The following is a 19,254-nucleotide window of genomic DNA, read 5'->3' as shown; positions in this document are numbered from 1 at the left end:
GCTTTTCAAAACTTCCCATACACGCACAATTTGTCTGCAATTTGCCTGTCATTTGTGTATGCAGTAGGATTTCAGTTTACTTTAATTGGCAAATGGCAACAACGCACACTCTGCCACCTTTTTTTTACTCTGGTAATGTGTGTATGTGTCCGTATTTGTCTGTGTTTATGGTCGATTGATGCAGTCATGCAGCGCTGGTAAATCCCATGTCTGTCTTGGTCTTCACTCTCAGACGTGGACTGCATACAGACATTCTTATTACGCACACACACGCACACGTGCACGGACACACACACACACACACACACACACACTCATGCATGCACACACACACACACACACGCACATGCACACGCTTGCTCACTGTCTGGCTCACTGTCTGCACAGCAAAATCCCTGTGTCCACCACATCTCCTCTCAGCTGATCCCTTTCTACCTCAACATCCTCCTCTTTCCATCCCTTGTCTCGTCTTCATGTAATTGCCTTCCCTTTTGCTCTCTACTTTCTTCTACTCCTCTCCTATTTCACTTTTGTTCTTCTCCTCTCCACTCTTTTTGCAACAATTTCTCTGTCTCCACACTGACCTTTTCTTTACCTCCGCTAATGTGCACAAGAGTAATATCGTTCATTAGTACCGATCTGTCTGTGAATATGTCACACTCATACGGTAGTGCTCCATCTTCCCTGTGCTGCAGTGGCCCTCTGGGGACTCTGGGCTAGAGGATAGAGACATGCTGTACATGCCTAGGCGCGTGTGTGTGTGTGTGTGTGTGTGTGTGTGTGTGTGTGTGTGTGTGTGTGTGTATATATGTGTGTGTTCTCTCTCCCACACTGGGGGAAGGGACTTTCTATCAGTGAAGGAATTCTTTATTGTATGCTCCTAGGATTGGATCTTTGGGGATTTGGCTGTGTGTGTGTGTGTGTGTGTGTGTGTGTGTGTGTGTGTGTGTGTGTGTGTGTGTGTGTGTGTGTGTGTGTGTGTGTGTGTGTTTGTCGCTGGACCAGAGTAAATGAATAGGTCCCAAGTGAATTGGGAAGGCGTTGTTATTTTGGATGGAGGATGGCTGTGAGACGGGGCAATGCTGTCTATTTCTCTGCCTCTGTTTACCTCTTGCTGCCTCTTTTCAAAGAAGTACTGCCTCAAATGATAATTGGCCACCAATTAGGCAACACTTATAATGGTTGTGGTTGATTGATGATTTGAACATCAACTGTTTGATCACATCAGAACCATATGTGTTGTTTTTTTGCTCAGGTGTCATTTAACAGTAATTAAAAGTGGTTGTCTTTTATTTTGACATTGAAGAAGAAGTCAATTTGCTCTTTGAGTGGTTTTGCTGTTTTTAATATTAGAGGTACTGGGAGGTGCAGCAAGAGAGAGTGAATTTAACTATTCTATCCATTCAGTATGTTTAACTCTTAAAAGTACTGACAGCTCAAAAACATTAGATTCTGAAATTATTTTGTTTTGTTAGGAATTGTTAAACATATCGGACAAAGGGTGTAGGACATGCTGCTGTAATGAAATACAAATTTCACATGGTTCAGATATATTATAGTAACCCGCTCAGTTATCTACAGTAGCACAGACCAACATGTGATATGAATGTTAGAGTGCACATGATACAGAAGTATCATGTGGCTATCTTAACTCCATTTTTAACACAGTTTAGTGCTCAGGCTTTCAGCATGTAAGGTGGTGTCTTAATAGGGAGCAGGGAAGTTGTAAATTGGAGGCTACTGTAAATGCACATGTCCATAGATAGTATAGTGTCAGTAAAGCTACTGGCTGACCCCTCACGATGACACACACACACACACACACACACACACACACACTCTCTCTCTCTCTCTCTCTCTCTCTCTCTCTCTCTCTCTCTCTCTCTCTCTCTCTCTCTCTCTCTCTCTCTCTCTTTCTCTACCTATATCTGCCTCCACTGATGGCCTGTTAATAGAATGTAATTAGCTACTGAGCCAACAACACTGCCCAGAGACACCAGTCATAAATCAGCTGTGTGTGTGTGTTTCAAGTGAGTGTTTGTATGTGTCAAGTGAAAGTGTTTGTAGTTGTGTGGAAGGAAGAGGAAAATAAAGCAACAGCATGTTAGTAGCTGGACTATTTGTTAGTGATGGCCAAATGAAGCTTTGTGAACCATTTTCTCTTTATTCTGAGCCCACTAGATGGGGCTCTCTCTTCAACAAAGGGTTGAAAACACACTGAATTGCCATTCCTTTAACCTTTTTCTTTGAACAGAGAGCGCCATCTAGTGAGCTCAGAAAATAAAGACAATGGTTCACAAAGCTTCATTTGACCATCACTACTATTTGTGACCTGTGCTGCTTCTTAACAAGACAGAGACACATGAAGGGACTGAGGGGCAGAGAGGCAAGGATGGATGAAGGGATCAATACATGTAAGGAAGGCTGAATGGATGGTGGGATGGATGGGTGGATATATATAGGCACAGAAAAAGGCAAAGGATGAAAGGACCAAAATAATGAGGGGGAGAGGAACAAAATACAGTAAAAGATAAGGGGATGATTGTCGAGTGAGAGGGATTTAAAATTTAAAGAATAGGAGGGAAGTGAAGGATAGAGTAGAGTGGCGGAATGAATAAATGTAATGGAGGAAGGGAAGGGGCAAATAAAAGGATGGGGGTGACAGAGGAAGAGCTAATGGATAGAGAGATGGAGTAGATGGATGGAAAACAAGTGTCCTTCACTTTAGGGTTAGATTTGGAATAGATCCACTTGGCCAAATCCCAGGCCACTTGTCATTAAACGCTACCAATTAGGTGGCGTGTGTGTGTGTGTGTGTGTGTGTGTGTGTGTGTGTGTGTGTGTGTGTGTGTGTGTGTACCATGCTTGAATTGTGCCATAGATTAAACCAGTCAGGGTGAGAGGGTAATAGTACATATACACACATATGAATAGATGCACATTATGAAATTGATGTGGCTAGTGGATTTGAAGGATGTATTATAAAAACAATTGCACAAAAAAAAAGCTAATACATGTTTTGCCCTGGGAGCAAGTGCATTAATCCATCATAGTCATGTCTCATTTTACAAGCATCAGCACTGCAGCAGTCGCAGCAGCCTGTTGTTTCCATTGTTACATAGAAATCAAATGTAGATTTTAATTCAAGCACATCTTTCTTAAAGAAGATTCTCTTGAGCTTTTTCATAGTGAAAATGAAGCCACAATTTGTAATACCATTAAGATACAGTTTTTTAATAATCTACTGCACATGCATCTTCATGCTCCATGGGAGGTTTTTTTAGCATTCAAGTGATACAATAAGAAAACCCCTAATTGCTTTTGATCACATTTGCTGCAATATGTGTGGAAGCGTAGCTTGCACACAATGAAAAACCAATTAGTGGTCTTTTTGTGGAGCTTTGTTTCATACTGCAGGTTATATGTACTCACATACACATCCATAGTCACAAACACACACCTACACATACAGATTCACACACAAATCTCCTGGGAGAGCTAGTCAAATGGTGAAACGCTTCGTCGTTCTCCGGATCAATGAATCCACATCTCTCTTCTCTCCCTCCCTTCTATCTCTCTCACTATCTTTCTATCTCTCTCTCCCTCTCGCTCTCATTTCTGTAACCTGCTGCAGTTAATTGAAAGCCAATGGTGTGAGAATACAGCTCTTTGACAGAGAGTGCGTCGGGGCGCAAGGTCTTCTCTCTCTCTCTCTCTCTCTCTCTCTCTCTCCCTCTCCCTCTCCCTCGCTCTCTTCCTCTTTTTATAATCATAGAAATATATGTGATGATAGATTAAAGCAGAACAGAGCAGGAATCCCTGCCAGAGCAGTTTTAGAGGTCTTTTATTTCATCATATCGTTAATACTGCTGCTGTGTGTAACTCAGTTTGTCAGCCCATCTGCTTGTTTGAATTGTGGCTTCATAAATTGCAGAAAAGGAATTACATCGACACATTCAAATAGTTTTTTACTAATGACAATAAATCACGTTAGGTGAATTACTGCCTGCAGATTTACTGCCCCTGGGTTTCCTTATGATCACTCTCACTTAACCCTTTATTGTCTTTCTGCACAGCCATGGTCAGTGTGTATTATATTGATGCTTTTATCAAATGAAAAGCATGTATTATTAACTATACATCTATACACCTTATTATCTATATATGATTAACTACTCAGCCTATACAAGGCCTTTATGCACAGGACCTGTTGCCTTTTTTAACAGAGAGATTAATGGTCACACACATGGACCCGGTAGTTGTAATTCCACTGTATGGCTGCTATGTCAAATTGGCGCACTTTCTGAGGTTCTGGTTAATACTGATGCATTAATGTATAAGTAGCATTTCACTGTTGTAGCTTTTCGAGGTGGAGCTAGGTTTAATTACTTTATATACAGTTAGCTATAGTCCAGTGGTTTCCAACCTAAAGGTCGGCCCCACCAAAGAGTCACAAGACTGTATTTTATAAACCCATATTTGTTTTGTTGGAAATTCTTCAATTTAAAAGTAACTAAGACAGTTAGACAGTAAAGATGATGTGAAGTGCCGTGGTGCTGAGAGAGTCAGACAGGAAGAACCTGCTGCGTTGAAGAAATGAGAGAGCGAGGAGAGGAGAAAGAGGTGAGATTTAGAAGTTAAGAAGTTGTTGTTGAATAGAGAGAGAGAGCAAACAAGGAGAACATGAGTGCACAATAAATGGAGTATATATATATATATATATATATATATATATAAATGGCTCCATTGGCTCCCTTTGCGCTGAATGCTGCAGGGAATTGAGCAGCAAGAAAGCAAATTAACCACTCCCCATCCAGATGTTGCTACATATGTAAACAGCAGCGTGTGTGTGTGTGTGTGTGTGTGTGTGTGTGTGTGTGTGTAATCAAGCTCTATTCTGAAATTAGCATATTTGCCATGGTTGTACTGTGGCAAACTATAAGGATGTAATTATAGACCCATGTGTGCATGCACATGTGCCACCATCCTTCCTCATCTCCTTATGTTTCTCCATTTAAACTATTTAGTGTTTATGATATTGTTTTTACAGTATTTAAGTGTGGCATATAGTTTTAATGATGATGATTGATGGAATGGCTTCACTCCTTTTCTCTTTCTCTCTGCTTTCCTCTCTCAGAGCTGCACAAAAGTTAAACTTAGCATCCAAGAAGAAGAAGCAGAAGACCGCTGCAGTCACGGCCCCAGTGACATCATCATCACCTTCATGTGACCCCCCTCTGTTCCCCACCAATTTTAGCTCCGCCCTGTTGATGGCGCCTCCCCCGGCTCCACCCTGCCTCCTCCGTGCAGCCAACAAAATCAAAGATACCCCTGGGCTCGGAAAGGTAATGGAAAAATACTACCTTAATGTCTACCTTAACATATCATTAGTATTTTTTTTTAATTCATGCAGATAAGCATTTAAGACCGTCCAAATTACAGTTATGCCTTACTTTTTCAGAAAGTGGAGTATGCATGTGCTGGTTTGTTCATAATGGCGAATTAATATTCATTCACTTTTATCTCTATCTTTTGTAGTTGGCGTAATTTAGTTAGTTTCATGTCGTAAGTTGACTGACAGTTGTGTGTTTAATGTTTGAGACTAGCTGTTGCCATGGATGTTGGATGCCTGACACGTTGCTTCGATGTGTCTCAATAAAGTGCTTGAATTGCTGTTGTTTTTCGACTGGCTAGAAGTTACTCAAACAAATCACTTGTGACACAGTTTCAACTGTTCAGCAAGCGTCTTGTCTCAGTTATAAAGTTTGTTACGATAGATCATCATTTTAGCACATGCCTGAAGACGTAGGTCTACCTGTGTCATAGCACCTTAATTCAGAAAAAAAATTATTTTATGTTACCTAATTACATTACAGATCAATTTTCTTGAGTATGGAGGCACTGGTGCTATGACAAAAAAAGTGTTGATATTAATTATTAATTTTATTTAAAAATATCTATAAGCGGCACACGTTTTAATGACAGCATTTGGTGATTTGGTTTTATGCATTGGAAAGTTCAAAAATATTGAACTGTAATATTTTATCATTACCTTGGCCAGTTTATCTAAATGTACTGGTGTGTGTGTGTGTGTGTGTGTGTGTGTGTGTGTGTGTGTGTGTGTGTGTGTGTGTGTGTATGTTACCCCTGTACCATATCGGAATGCAGCCTAATGGTTACCACGGTAACACATCTCAGGCTGACAAAAGTCATCTGTCACCGTTGCCAACGGTTGATGAAACGCGTGTGTGTGTTGTGGATGTGGGGGGTTTCATGCTTCTCAAGTGTGTGCAATATTGATCGTCCATGTAATGAGTTTTTAGTGCCCCCTCCTCCACAGTTTGAGTGAGGGGCTCACTGATACTGTGTGTGTGTGTGTGTGTGTGTGTGTGTGTGTGTGTGTGTGTGTGTGTCCTCACTGCTAGAAAAAGAATGACTATGGAGGACAAAATCAAACAGACATCAAACAGCCATGTCCATTATACACAGAGATGGAAAGGGACCCCACACACGTCCTCCTGTTTTTATGTCCACATACAGTAGGTGTGAGTATGAAACTGGGTGTGCATATTGTCTGTGAGCTCTTGTCTGTCTACCTGTCTCTATGTAGTTTCATGCATGTGTGACGACATTGGACAGTCGATAGTGAAGATGTAGACAGAAACAAGGGGAGAGAGAGGGGCATGAGATGCAACAAAGGCTTGAAACAACCAGGGAGTTGCAGTTATGTGGCATGTGCTGTTACCATTCGGCCACTGGGGTGTCCTGGGACATTTACTCAAGTAATGTGTAAAAGTATGATTTTGTATTTCCACTTTCTGCTACTTTATACTTCTACCCACTAGAAGTCAGAGGCAAATATCATACGTTTTACTCCACTAAATGTATTTGATCATTTAGTTACAAGTTACTTTCCAGATTCTGATTAAGAATATAAAATATAATCAACAAATATATTATATTATTATATTCATGAGACTTTATTGCCAGGGGGAAATTCACAAGCTACTCAGCAGTATATTAAGTAATATATTAAAATATATACATTAAAAATACATTGAAATTAGCCCCACTTTTACCAGCTGCATGAAGTTACCTTTTGTTCTAAATTCCACACAGTCACAATGTTGTGGTTTATGTCTGACTCATGATCTTTGCTACTTGTTTCCCATATTTTCTGTCATTATCCCCTGCTCCTATCAACTAAAACATATTTCAGATAATAACATATTCAAAATAAGTTATTTCTAATTGAGTTACAGTAAAATCTTTCTGTAAAGCTGCAAAGATAAAGCAGTCATGATGTATACATAAATGTGGCTGTAGCCATGTGGGTAGAAATGTTTCACATGAGAAGCATTTTCTATTTCTAGTCTAGAAATCCCTCAATCATATAGCTGATAGATATTTTATCTGTCTTTTTGTGCAACTGATTATTATATGTTTTTTCGCTGTGTCCCTCCTTTGAGTCTTTATCCCCATTTCGCTCCATATGGAGGTGACAGATGTCCCCTCAGTTGTCAGGGAGACGGATTCACACTCACATATTACAAGCGCACTCACACACACAGCAGCCAAATTATACTGACATTATACATCCCTACACTAAAACACTATATATAGTATACATTATGGACCACATACACACAAACTGTCATTCTGCCTTCTGTTTCATCCCACCGTTATCTTCTGTGATCTCGTGATAGCAGTGATTAGCTTGTCTAGCTGGGCGTGCTGTGTACAAATGCCTGCTGCTGCTACTGTTTAATTACAACTGTCAGACACACACCTTTCCTTGTACATCTCACAGTAATCCTTCTGGTGTGATCTATGTTATGGTGGACCTTTGATTAAGGTGTCCAGTCGTTATAGCTACATACCGACTTTGTCTTTCTGTTGCCCTGCTGGCAGCCTGCCCATCCTGAATCAATTGTGACTAATGAAGAAAAAAAACAGTCTATGAAAAGCAAGTCAATTCATAGAAATTGTAGTTATTTCATGTGTTTATTTTAACGCTTTACCTTTTGTGATATTCGATTATTCGCTTTTTTGACATGAGTTGGATGAGAGACTGTTAGTTTAGTTTAGCGTAAAGAAAATGAGGCCAAACAGCTAGCCTGGCTCCTGGCCAAGAAATAATCTGGAACATAACCCCCATTAAACAACAACTTGGTTTTAGGGATTTTGTTACCTTTGGACAGAGCCAGGCTAGCTGTTTCACCTTAATTCCAATCTTTGTGCAAAGCTAACTAAATGTCTCTTGGCTTTAACTTCTCGATTTTATGAATGCCACCTTTTTTAAATTCCCTGTTTAACCAGTTTTACTGACATGTTTGATGATATTCCATCATTGCTGTGGTCTAGAAAGAAATGGGGAATAAAAGAAGGACAGGACATGGTACCAATGCAGGAAAATATTCTGCTATGTGAAACATAACAGGGCTCTCCTGTGAAATCAGTTGAAGCTTGCCAAGACCTAATCAAACTCACACACACACACACACACACACACACACACACACACACACACACACACACACACACACACACACACACACACACACACACACACACACACACACACTCTCACACACACTCTCACACACACACACACACACACACACACACACACACACACACACACACACACACACACACTCAGACGCACATAAACATATGGGAAGAAAATGGCTGTGGTGACATTTCTCCAGTAAAATGTCACCTGCAGTGGGGGTCGGCTCCTTGCTGAAATGGCATTTGCACACATTCATAAATGCACATAGGCTTGCATGCTCACAAATTCATAGGCTTATAGTGTACAATGAAAGATGTCAGGAATGGCAAAGTCCCTGGTGGAAGTGTGTACGATACATCCTGCAGAATACATGGGCTTGTCTCGAGTCTGATGGGGGGTTAGTGTTGTCCCCGATGTTAATATGGCAGAAAACAGATTGAGACATCAGATTTAAAGCCAGGGGAAATCAACCTGCACAGGATATACTGCTGTGTGTGTGTGTGTGTGTTTGTGTGTGTGTGTTACAGAGAGAGAGTTTAGCCTTGTTCCATCTAAGGATGTCAAATTAAATAGAATCCTTCAGTGGACGTCTCTGGCTGGCGTCTGTATCTCAAACTCCCTCTGTACACGGTGCTTCTCTACATTTTGTTGGTAAGCTCCGTTTCACTTTAATCAAATCAGCCAGCTGGGAGCCTTCCATTCAGACCCCTGACTGCTGTGCGAGATTTATATCAGTTGAGGAAATTATGTATGTATTATCACGTAGAAAATCAACTGCAGAGTTACACAGAAATGCAGCAGAGACTGCAAATGACACATTTTTTAAGCTGTCACTAGAAAACTAAAGATATGAAAAATACTGAGGATGTCATGGAGTGAATAAAACCAATCTTCATCTGTAATTAAGACAGGCATCTTATTTTCTGATTGCTTTCTATGCATCTTTATCAGTTATGGGCTTCGTCAAAGTTCCCAATCCAAACAGTGAGTATCATTCAGCAGCAGTTGAGATAGACTAATGCGTGTATGACTGCTAAATTATGGAGTTATAATCATTTCAGACTGAATCTTAATCTCAAATCCATTATCTCAACAACTGCCTGATTTATTATCATGACATTTGGTACAGACATTCATGTTCCCCTCAGGATTATTTTTAGTAACTTTAGTAATTCTCTTATTATATCTAGCGCTATCATCAGGTCAAATTTGTCCAGTACTTTGGTTTATGACCTAATACCTGCAAAATGAACGACACAGGCAGTGTCTTTTTGCTTAGTGCTAATTAGCAAGTATTAGCATGCTAACACGTTAAACTAAGATGGTCCGCATGGTCAATATTACGGGTTACACAGCTTGTTAATATTGTCGTTATCCTATTGGGAACTTTTGCACATTCCTTGCTAATAAATCTTTGCCAATCCTGCACAACAACAGTACACCTTCCAATTTTAAGACAGTTATATTGTACATATTTGGTATTTTGTACATATTTTGGTTATAGTATCTAGTATTTTAATAGTGTCTAATATTCTGTATTTATGTTCTGGACTGTTGCAGTACTTTGCTTTATTTTTTATTTCCTTTTAATATGTTTATTGTACGCACCAGACACCAAGGCAAGGGCATGTTGCCATGCTGACGTCAGCATTTAGTTCAAAGCTCACAGAGCTGAGTACAGCCTCACAGAGTCTTATTCCTGGCTGGATCACAAATACATGAACCATGTCACAGTTGCCCCGGGGCTTACATATTCTTCTTTAAGTTGTCTGCTGCACTTCACCAACAGTTCTGTCTAATATCTGATCTACAAGAGATTACAGAGCTTGAGCAGATCCACCAGAGCCACTTCAAGTGGCAATTGTAAGGTCCCATTCTGTCAAACATTTTTTGCTCAAACAGCTTTTTCTGTGAAAGGAACAAAGTCCACGAACTTTCTACCTCATCACTTCCAATTTGCTGCAAACTTCACCACTTCTAAGAGAGCTACCAAATCCTGTAATTTAGCAACAAACCTGTAGGTATGTCTAGTTTTTAAATTTGTTTAAGATACTTTATTGTATCTTGCTGTATCAAATATATCTTATTTTTACCCTCACTGTTCTGATCTCTTAGTTTCATAAAAGCCTGTTGCAAACTAGCATCCGCTATAAACACTTCTTGCATTGGATAGTTTTCAGTTTTGTCTATGCATACTGTATCTGTCCCTATCAAATAAATACATAAACACAGTTAAATATCTAAAGAGGGATGAGAAATATTGTCAAAATATTATAAAAGCTAATATAGCTCTCTCTTCTCTTGTCTCCTCTTCTCTCCTTTGCAACCATCTTCACTTCATCTCTCCTTTTTAGCGAATGCATCTTATCTTTTTCCTTACCATCCCTTTATCCCCACCCTCTTCGCTCTTCTCCATATCTGAATGACAATGAAGGGCTGTGGGAGTTTTCCCCCCCACCTCTTTCATCTCTGCAGCCAACACACACATGCACACTTACAGATTGCGACTTGACCTTGGGGGGAAATTGTACCATGACAGCTAATCAATTTTTAATAGCAGCTACGATCCCTCTCAGGCCACAAGCTGTGTGTCTGTGTCATGAGTGAGCATGTGCAAGTGCATTTTCCACGGGCATTTGTGTGTCTTCATGCTATCTCTGTGTTTGTGTGTCTAGTATCTAAATGAGTGAGTGAGTCTGTTATGGGAATCCAGTAGCCACTTTGTTCCACCTTGTAGCTGAAATATTAATGCTGTCAGTATTAGTCAGTAGGACTGGATGCATGGTTGTCAAAACACACACACACACACACACACACACACACACACACACACACACACACACACACACACACACACACACGTGAGCCATTTTCATTTAAAAAAAGGCCCAGTCATTTTCTAAAAAAGTGGGGCACTGTAGGTTTAGCAAATGTTACTTAAACAGAAGTAAAAAATCCTTGAATTGGTGCAAATAATTATGTATTTATCAAGAAGAATGTATTTGGGATTGACTCAAAATATACTACAGTGCCCATGTTCTTCATAACAAAAGAACACCTCATTCAGTGCAACAGTGTGGCTTATATACTGTATTTTGAATCATGTTTGGACAACAATAGATGGCTGTTACAGAGAAATAAGCTTTATCAGGCTTTGGTCTTTTTATGGAATTAATAGTCTATCTCGACGCCGGTTTATTTACGGGATAGTTCCAATGCCACCGGAAATTCCGCTGGATGTCCCTCCCGTTCCGCTGTCTTTGAGTTAACTTTAAAACCCGGTTGCATCGAGCAACATTAACTGGAACCTCTGAGCAACGTTACAGGCTGAAAATGGCAAGTTTGTAAGAACAATTTGGATCGTGCAACCAGGCAGGCCTGCTTGGTTTATTCAGGGAATGATTGTAAAGATTTACAAAGAATATGTTTACGGCATTTAATTTCTAACTGGGATGTTTTGGGACCTTTTGGTGGGGATTTGCTATGGACAAAATACACACGGCGATATACTGGTAAGAGCATATTACTTTTAACCATGTATCCAGCTAATTTAAAGAGCTCACGTTACTGTATTGTGTGAACAGTTAACTTCATTTAATATTTTATGTGGTGTTTTTTTTTTTGCGGGGTGCAAATGTTCCACCTAAACAAGTTCCTTTCCAAGACCATTTTGCAGAGCCACGCTCGCTACTTATTTTCCTATCCAGGAATGTTCCTCCGCAGTGCTGTGGAGATAGGTCTGGCATTGCGAGACTAAGGAATTAACAATAATGTCAGCATCCTCTCATGTTATACACTGAGTGAGGGCGTTGAAAATGTCAGTCACTTGAAACAAAATATCCAAGTGACATTCCGAAGACATGTTACTCAAAATTACAATGCTTTGTTTTTTCACCATTTCTGGTATAAAAGAGGTCTTTTAGGTTATATAATGTAGTGGCTCATCCTTGTCGAACTACACACAAATTCAGACCTCAGGGTTGTAAGATCCCTGCAGTACTTCCAACTGACAATACTGTGAGCTGAGCTGGAATGAATAAATTCGGTAATATTAGAATTGATCTGAAGCCTAAACTTGCTATTCCCATATGATGTTTGAATCTATCTCTCTGTACATGTGTTTGCAGGAATGTGTGTTTCTGCAGTCTTTGGGAACCAATTAGAGCTCAGTTTCAGTCTCTTATTGATTTTCCAGCCAATAAAGCACTGCTGTGAGGGACTATCGGACAATCTTCTCCCAGCTCAGGCTTGTTTGTTGCTGTTTAGCTGAATTCCTTTACTTAAATTGGCTCAAAGACTTCATTGTGTCTGAGTGTGGTGTATAAAGTGGAGGAACAGGAAGCTGTCTATCCAAGAGAGTGTGTACAGTATTAGGGGTCAGATTTTCAGAAGAAAAGAAAAAAAAACATGACTCCTTGCCTCAACATCTGTCATAGCATGTACCCTTTAGCATGGAAATGAACCCCCAAGCTGTTCCAGGTATGATCAGCGGACCTGTATGTCAGACACAGTGGTCGTTTAAAACAGACACAGCCTACACTTTTGTATGTTGAACATAGTAATCATACATGCTTAGACACACAGCAGAACACATATATCAATTATTCTGCAAATCAACTGGAAGTGAAAGATTCACACAGAGACTTGTTTTTTTCTATAAGTGTTCATTTCTGCAGCTCACCACCACCTTGCATCAGTATTCGCGGCAGCATGAAGTGTGAGAGAAGAGAAGAAAGTATAGAACGGATAATAGGAAAAGGCTGTGATTTGTCTTGTCATTTGTTCTGAAGGGAAGGGAGAGAGGCAAGACAGGGTGAGGAGGGAGATGAGACAAAGAGAGGATGGAGGGAGCAGTGGAAATGGAGTGGGTGGGCTGTGCTATCGAGCATTGCAATGTTTCTCAAACATAAAGAGAGAATGACGAAAGGAAAGTTGTATAGGTGTTGTGGAAGTGGGAGGCAGAGCGAGCAGAGGGCAGAGAGAACGAGAGGGATGAAGGTATCAGCGATTAGCAGAGGTGGACACACTGTTAGTGTTGTGTTAGTATCTGGAGAGCTATTAGTGACCTATTTCTCTTGCTAGTTACCTTCATCTCTCTTTTCTGAAATAAACACCACTAACTTTTTCTCTCTCTTCCTATGTTCTTTATTATAGAAGAACAAAAAATCCATTAGCTTTGTGTTCTTCCTGCATGTTTGTCATAGTATTGATCTATTGATTCACCAGTGGGATTTTTTGTTGCTGGAGACCAAAGGCAATTTTCATAGCCAGACCAAGAAATGCCATCTCCTAAGAGGTGGCATAATTGTGCTGATGCATCGGTTTGAAAACACACAGACACACACACACACCTATTACCTTTCACACTCTTTAGACATGAGGAGGAAATGGGCTCTCAGAGGGGGGAAGTCTTTATGAGTTACGCCTTGTAAAGCGTGCAATGGTAAAATCCTTCCCCCCAGGCTCTTACTGAAGGGCTCTTTTATTGGGGTCAGGAGAGGGAGTAGCACTTAATCTATGTGTGAGTGTGTGTGGTGTGTTTGAGAGAGAGAGAGAGAGAGAGAGAGAGAGTGAGAGAGAGAGAGAGAGAGAGAGAGAGAGAGAGAGAGAGAGTTTGTGTGTGAAGTACTATGGACCTCTTGAACTGACATTAAGCCTTAGTATCCTAGGTTTTCCAGGTTACCAAGGTTACATATTTTCTGTATTCGGGTGGCATCTCAGTTTATCTCACACCCTCATCTACACTTTTAATTTTACACACGTACAATTACCTTCATCTGAGAAAGATTTTAACACAAACACTCACTGACAAAATTTACTGAACCAACTCTCCTAAACGGCCTATGGACATTTGATGATGCAACCAAAGGAAAGCCTGTTAATGTGCTGTATTTTGTGTGTGTGTGTGTGTGTGTGTGTGTGTGTGTGTGTGTTTGTGTGTGTGTGTGTGTGTGTGTGTGACAGAGAAATGTGCATATAAACAGCAACATAGTAAGAGCTCTTAGAATGTTATTTGCCTTTTTGCTTTTTTACAGGACAGAATATTAGTTACCACTAGGCTTTTATGCTTTCATTTTTTATATACAACACTTATGATTCTAAGTGACCATTAAATAATTTATAGCTAATACTGTGTACCAAATTTTCTCTTTTGTAGAAAAGTGCTGTTATGTTATTGATGTTATCTAGCAGCCCAGTAATGCGGTGGAGGTTAATTAATTAATATTGCAAGCTCAAACATGAATATACTATGCTGTACATTTGCCATCATTTGACAGACAAAAAGGAAAAAGAAATACTTGAATATTCTTTCTTGTCACTGATTTGTGTTCATTGTTTTACCCATTTTTATTTATGATCACATCACTGTTCACAGCTAATGGGTCTGTAAATTAATGTATGGCTTAACTCACTAACAGTCTTCCTTTTATTCTGTGAATGCTCTATCTCAGAGTGCAGTGGGGTTTGGAGTGTTTTGGGATTACTGTGTGATTCGTAACCCCATGGTGATGTTTAACGGGAAGCGCAGTCAGTGTAGAATCACACTTCAGACGAGGATTCATCTGTGCTAACAAGCACAAACAGATAAAAGATGTCTCTCTCCTTCCCTCGTAGGAGCCACATAAACACAGTAGTCTCTTTTCATCTACCCTGCACCTCTGAGCCCACATGGTAAAATAAGATCAGAAATAAATTTAATATCTTTTTTATTTTATTTGTCATAGTACACTATTAGGTAAGGTCGAGTTAGCAGACATTGAGTAAAGTAACAATATAATATAACAGAGTATCCTGTGTATTCTCAATCTATGATAAATGTCAGGACTTTGACCGCTGCAGAGATACAGTACTTAGTACACTGTATAATACTATTACACTATTATTCATCCATCCTTTGATTTTCTATGCCACACTTATCCTTTTCGAGGTCTAGAGGTTTAGAGTCTGTACCATCCTTCACTGACAGGTACACACAGATACTGAATCCTCATTCATAGTTTGGATCTTTTGTATGATCCACACATTGGTGTTCTTTTGTGGATTGAGGGCCTAACTGAACCTGCAATGCCTCCCAAAATGAGACAGTCTAGTCTCACAGAGGCAAAAACTAATGATGCATTCATTCAGTTTCTGTCAACTCGCAACATCAAGAATGGAAGGATGAGAAATTGCATATCTTCTGCCTGTCAGCCTGTGTATTGTATACTGTCAGCTGCTTTGCTGTTTATAGGACATTTTAGCTTTTTGCATCTGTCATGCCTTAAACTGTCTTGTCCAAAACAATCTATGCATTTTGTGCTGTCAGCATTCAGAGCTGTAGCCAATTTGGCCTGAACTTCCATTGATTTTTTTTTTTTACAGTCTGGTGAAACTCTTTAGAATCTTTGTCTTTACAATCCTTATCCTTTTTTTTTTTTTTTACTTTGCAGATCCACGTTTGCTTTCACGGGTCTGACTCTGCCTGCATTGTTATATTTATTTCCTATTGCAAGATTCAACATTTGAAAGACTACAATAATGAAACACGCACATGCGTTGTTTTCTAAAAGCATTCTATTGTTGATGTTAGAAAAAAGCAGTGTTGGGAGAGCTACTTGAAAACAGTAGTCAATTACTCATTACACGTTACTCATTGAGAAAGTAATCACATTAGTTTAAGTAGTTACAGTATATTACTTGTTAATTAGCTCTGCTAGGTAAAATGTGCCCTTAACCCAAAACCATCCACTCCCATACATCACATCTTTTGTATTTAGAAAGAATTTGAAGGATTTATGCATTACTAAGTAATGCATTACTACCAACCAGTGGAAGGGTGACAGAAAGCAAAAAAATCTAGACCACCATCACTAAAGTATAATTCTTAAAGGTAATCAGATTTAGATAATGTATCACTATCCCCACACATATCAGAATCCATCCAATGTCACAGTGTAAATATCAAATATATTTGATGATCAGTCTCTGAGACAGTTGTAGTGGTTAAGACTGAAACCATAAAGCTCTCATTGCATCTGACACTCTGCACCATTCATCTGCTTTAACCAAGCCTCTCTCCCAATTGTCAGAAGGTAAAATCTGGGGTAAATCTTCTGGATAATCATATAGCATGTAGCAGGAAGAAAGATTTTGTGACAAACTGAGAGAATAAGGCAGACAGTCTGAACAAAGAGTGATATAGACACTGACGGCTCAAAAGAGTAAAAGAGACAAAGACTAATTCACCCAGATGAGCCAAAAGGAGGAGCAAGAGAGCAATAATAGACTGCTAGTTCAAACTTTAAAAAACTTTGAACTAACAGCGAAAATGTTGTTTATGTGGTAAAATGTTCTGGAACTCACTCAGATTCGATGACGCAGCATTTTTGCTTGCTCTGATATCAAAGAAAACAACAGTAGCTGTCAGACGGTAAATTGTGTCTGCTAACAGTTTATGACAGGAGTGGGAGTAAGAGCAGAAGAGAAAGCTAAAATAGGATTCCTACACTCCAGGCTTTTGATATGTGGCAGTGAGCTGAAGGTAGACAGGAAGGCTGAGGAGAGAAAAGGGAAGGGATTAGGATAGAGGGAAAAGAGATAAGGAAAGAGTGACATGTAAAGGAGGGGAAGGTAGAAGGAGCACTTAGGGCGAATAAGGTGATGTGAGAGCATATTCACAGAAGTCTAAACTAAACAACTAAATGTTGTGACTCTTTGGGAGTCTTTTGTCTCAGCTAAGGCACAGATGAGTTTTAATGCCTTTAAACTACAAACCCTCAGAACGATCAAATCTGTTCAAAGTTGTTGGGTAGGTTTCCTCAGAAAAAAAACTGAAAGTGTAAGTGGGTAAGATTAAGCAGTGATGCCAATATGGCTAAAATAAGAACCACATTAATAGATGAGTTATATATATCTCATATATATATATATATATATATATATATATATATATATATATATTAGGGGTGGAATGGTACACTTGAGTCACGGTTCAGTTCATACCTCGGTTTCAGACATCACGGTTCGGTACGATTTCGGTACAATGGAGGGAAAATGCAGATGTCTCAGGCTGTACCACCTAGTGTCATACAGTTTCTCCCCTGAGCTAGCTGCAACAGCCTGAAGTGTGTAAAGTAAGATGTAAACAGTAAACAATAAGTAGCCTACCCCACATCATCTCCAGACTCCATCTGTAACTTGTAAACAAAATAAACAATCAGCTATTAAACTGAAAATACAGCATCTCTTATTTATGAAAGTGCAAATTACATAGAATAATGACAAAACAAAAATTCTACCAACGCTGCCACAACCTCCTGTAGCTTCTCAGCTCGGTGAGTGCTTGTGTGCTGCTCATACAGGGGCCGCGTCTGTAGAACTGACGCTTTCATTTCCCACTCAGAGTCAATAAAATGAGCAGTCACCATGAGATAGCTTTCCGTAGCACGAGAAGTCCAACCATCAGTCGTTAGTGAAACGGAGGGTGCAGCTTTCAACTCGTGCTCCATCAACGTCCGTGTTTGGTTGTACATGGAAGGGACAACAGTTTGCCTCATATGGGGACGGGATGGCATGTTGTAACCACAGACAGGGGGTTGTAACGAGGTTCAAGTACATACAGCAAATACTTGAAGACAGGCTCCTCTACGAGTGAATACGGGCGAATTGAACATGACATGTAAATCCCGATTGCTTCAGTGATTTTTTTGGCCCTATTTGTATGTGTATCTAAAGGCTGGTTAAGCACTGTAGAGGAGAAGTTGGACAGTTTTTTTTGTCTCTTTCTAGTGACTGGCACATATACACTAATCTGTATTGGGTTTTTGTGAGGTATAACGTTGCAGGTGTCTTTGTCCTATTTTATGTTCACTAGTATCTGAATATGTGTTTTCTGTGTCTTACCCTCAGGTGAAAGTGATGGTGCGTGTGTGCCCAGTGTCTCAGTCGGACGCAGCAGAGTCCAGTTCCTTCCTTAAAGTGGATCCCAGGAAGAAACAAATCACCATCATGGAACCCTCAGCCAATCAGACACCAAGCACTGCCTCCCAGAAAAAGGCAGGAGCCAATCAGGTCCCTCCAAAGATGTTCACCTTTGATGCTGCGTTCCCTCCTGATGCATCACAGGTATGATAAAAGATTGTGAGCTTATAAAACAAAAGACTTGGATGTGATTTTAAACAAAACCTTTAATGACATTACACCGTGAGACAGTGTTTTATTAAAATAATTATAGATACAGACAGATTGACATTATAGTGACTGGATAAGGTGTATTTTTGAACTTTGGAAATAACCAGGCTATCTGATCTTTCCCCCTGCTTCCAGTCTTAGTGCTAAGCTAACTTCCAAACTATTCCTTTAGCACTGATAGAGTCAATATAAAATGTAAAAGGAGCTAAACACTGTATTTGGTTTCCCTAGTTAACCAACTGATACTAATATGTAATAAAAATTTGTATTTTTTGGATTAATTGTAACAGCAATAGGAATAACTTATATCTTGGAATAAGGCACTAAGCTCCCAAGTCGACATAACATGATGCTTTCCCATTCTGCTGACTTAGTGTTAATGCTAAATGCAGGAACAACGACACTAATGAGAAACACACCCATCATCTACAGTACTTGTTTTTTAATCTCACTCAAATGTTAACACCCTCTATGGCTACCACAAATACATCCTTTAAACGCTGCTCTAACAAACCAAGTGTATCTATAGGTTTAGGTATTTATGCTTTTCTTGACCCTCATCTCTCTGT

General features: G+C 39.7%; 1 protein-coding gene across 1 annotated transcript in view; it reads left to right on the top strand.

Moving 5' to 3' along the window:
* kif26ba (kinesin family member 26Ba) overlaps nucleotides 1-19,254 on the top strand; it is an 84,067-nt gene that overhangs the window by 39,834 nt on the left and 24,979 nt on the right. The window contains exons 5-6 of the mRNA XM_039794834.1: nucleotides 5,138-5,345; nucleotides 18,404-18,619. Coding sequence (XP_039650768.1) covers nucleotides 5,138-5,345; nucleotides 18,404-18,619 — 424 coding nt within the window. The remainder of the gene's footprint in view (nucleotides 1-5,137; nucleotides 5,346-18,403; nucleotides 18,620-19,254) is intronic.

The sequence above is a fragment of the Perca fluviatilis genome, chromosome 3 (assembly GCF_010015445.1).
Source record: "Perca fluviatilis chromosome 3, GENO_Pfluv_1.0, whole genome shotgun sequence".
Classification (NCBI taxonomy): Eukaryota; Metazoa; Chordata; class Actinopteri; order Perciformes; family Percidae; genus Perca; species Perca fluviatilis.
Note: the sequence above shows the minus strand (reverse complement) of the source record. Positions and strands in the feature narration are given on the sequence as shown.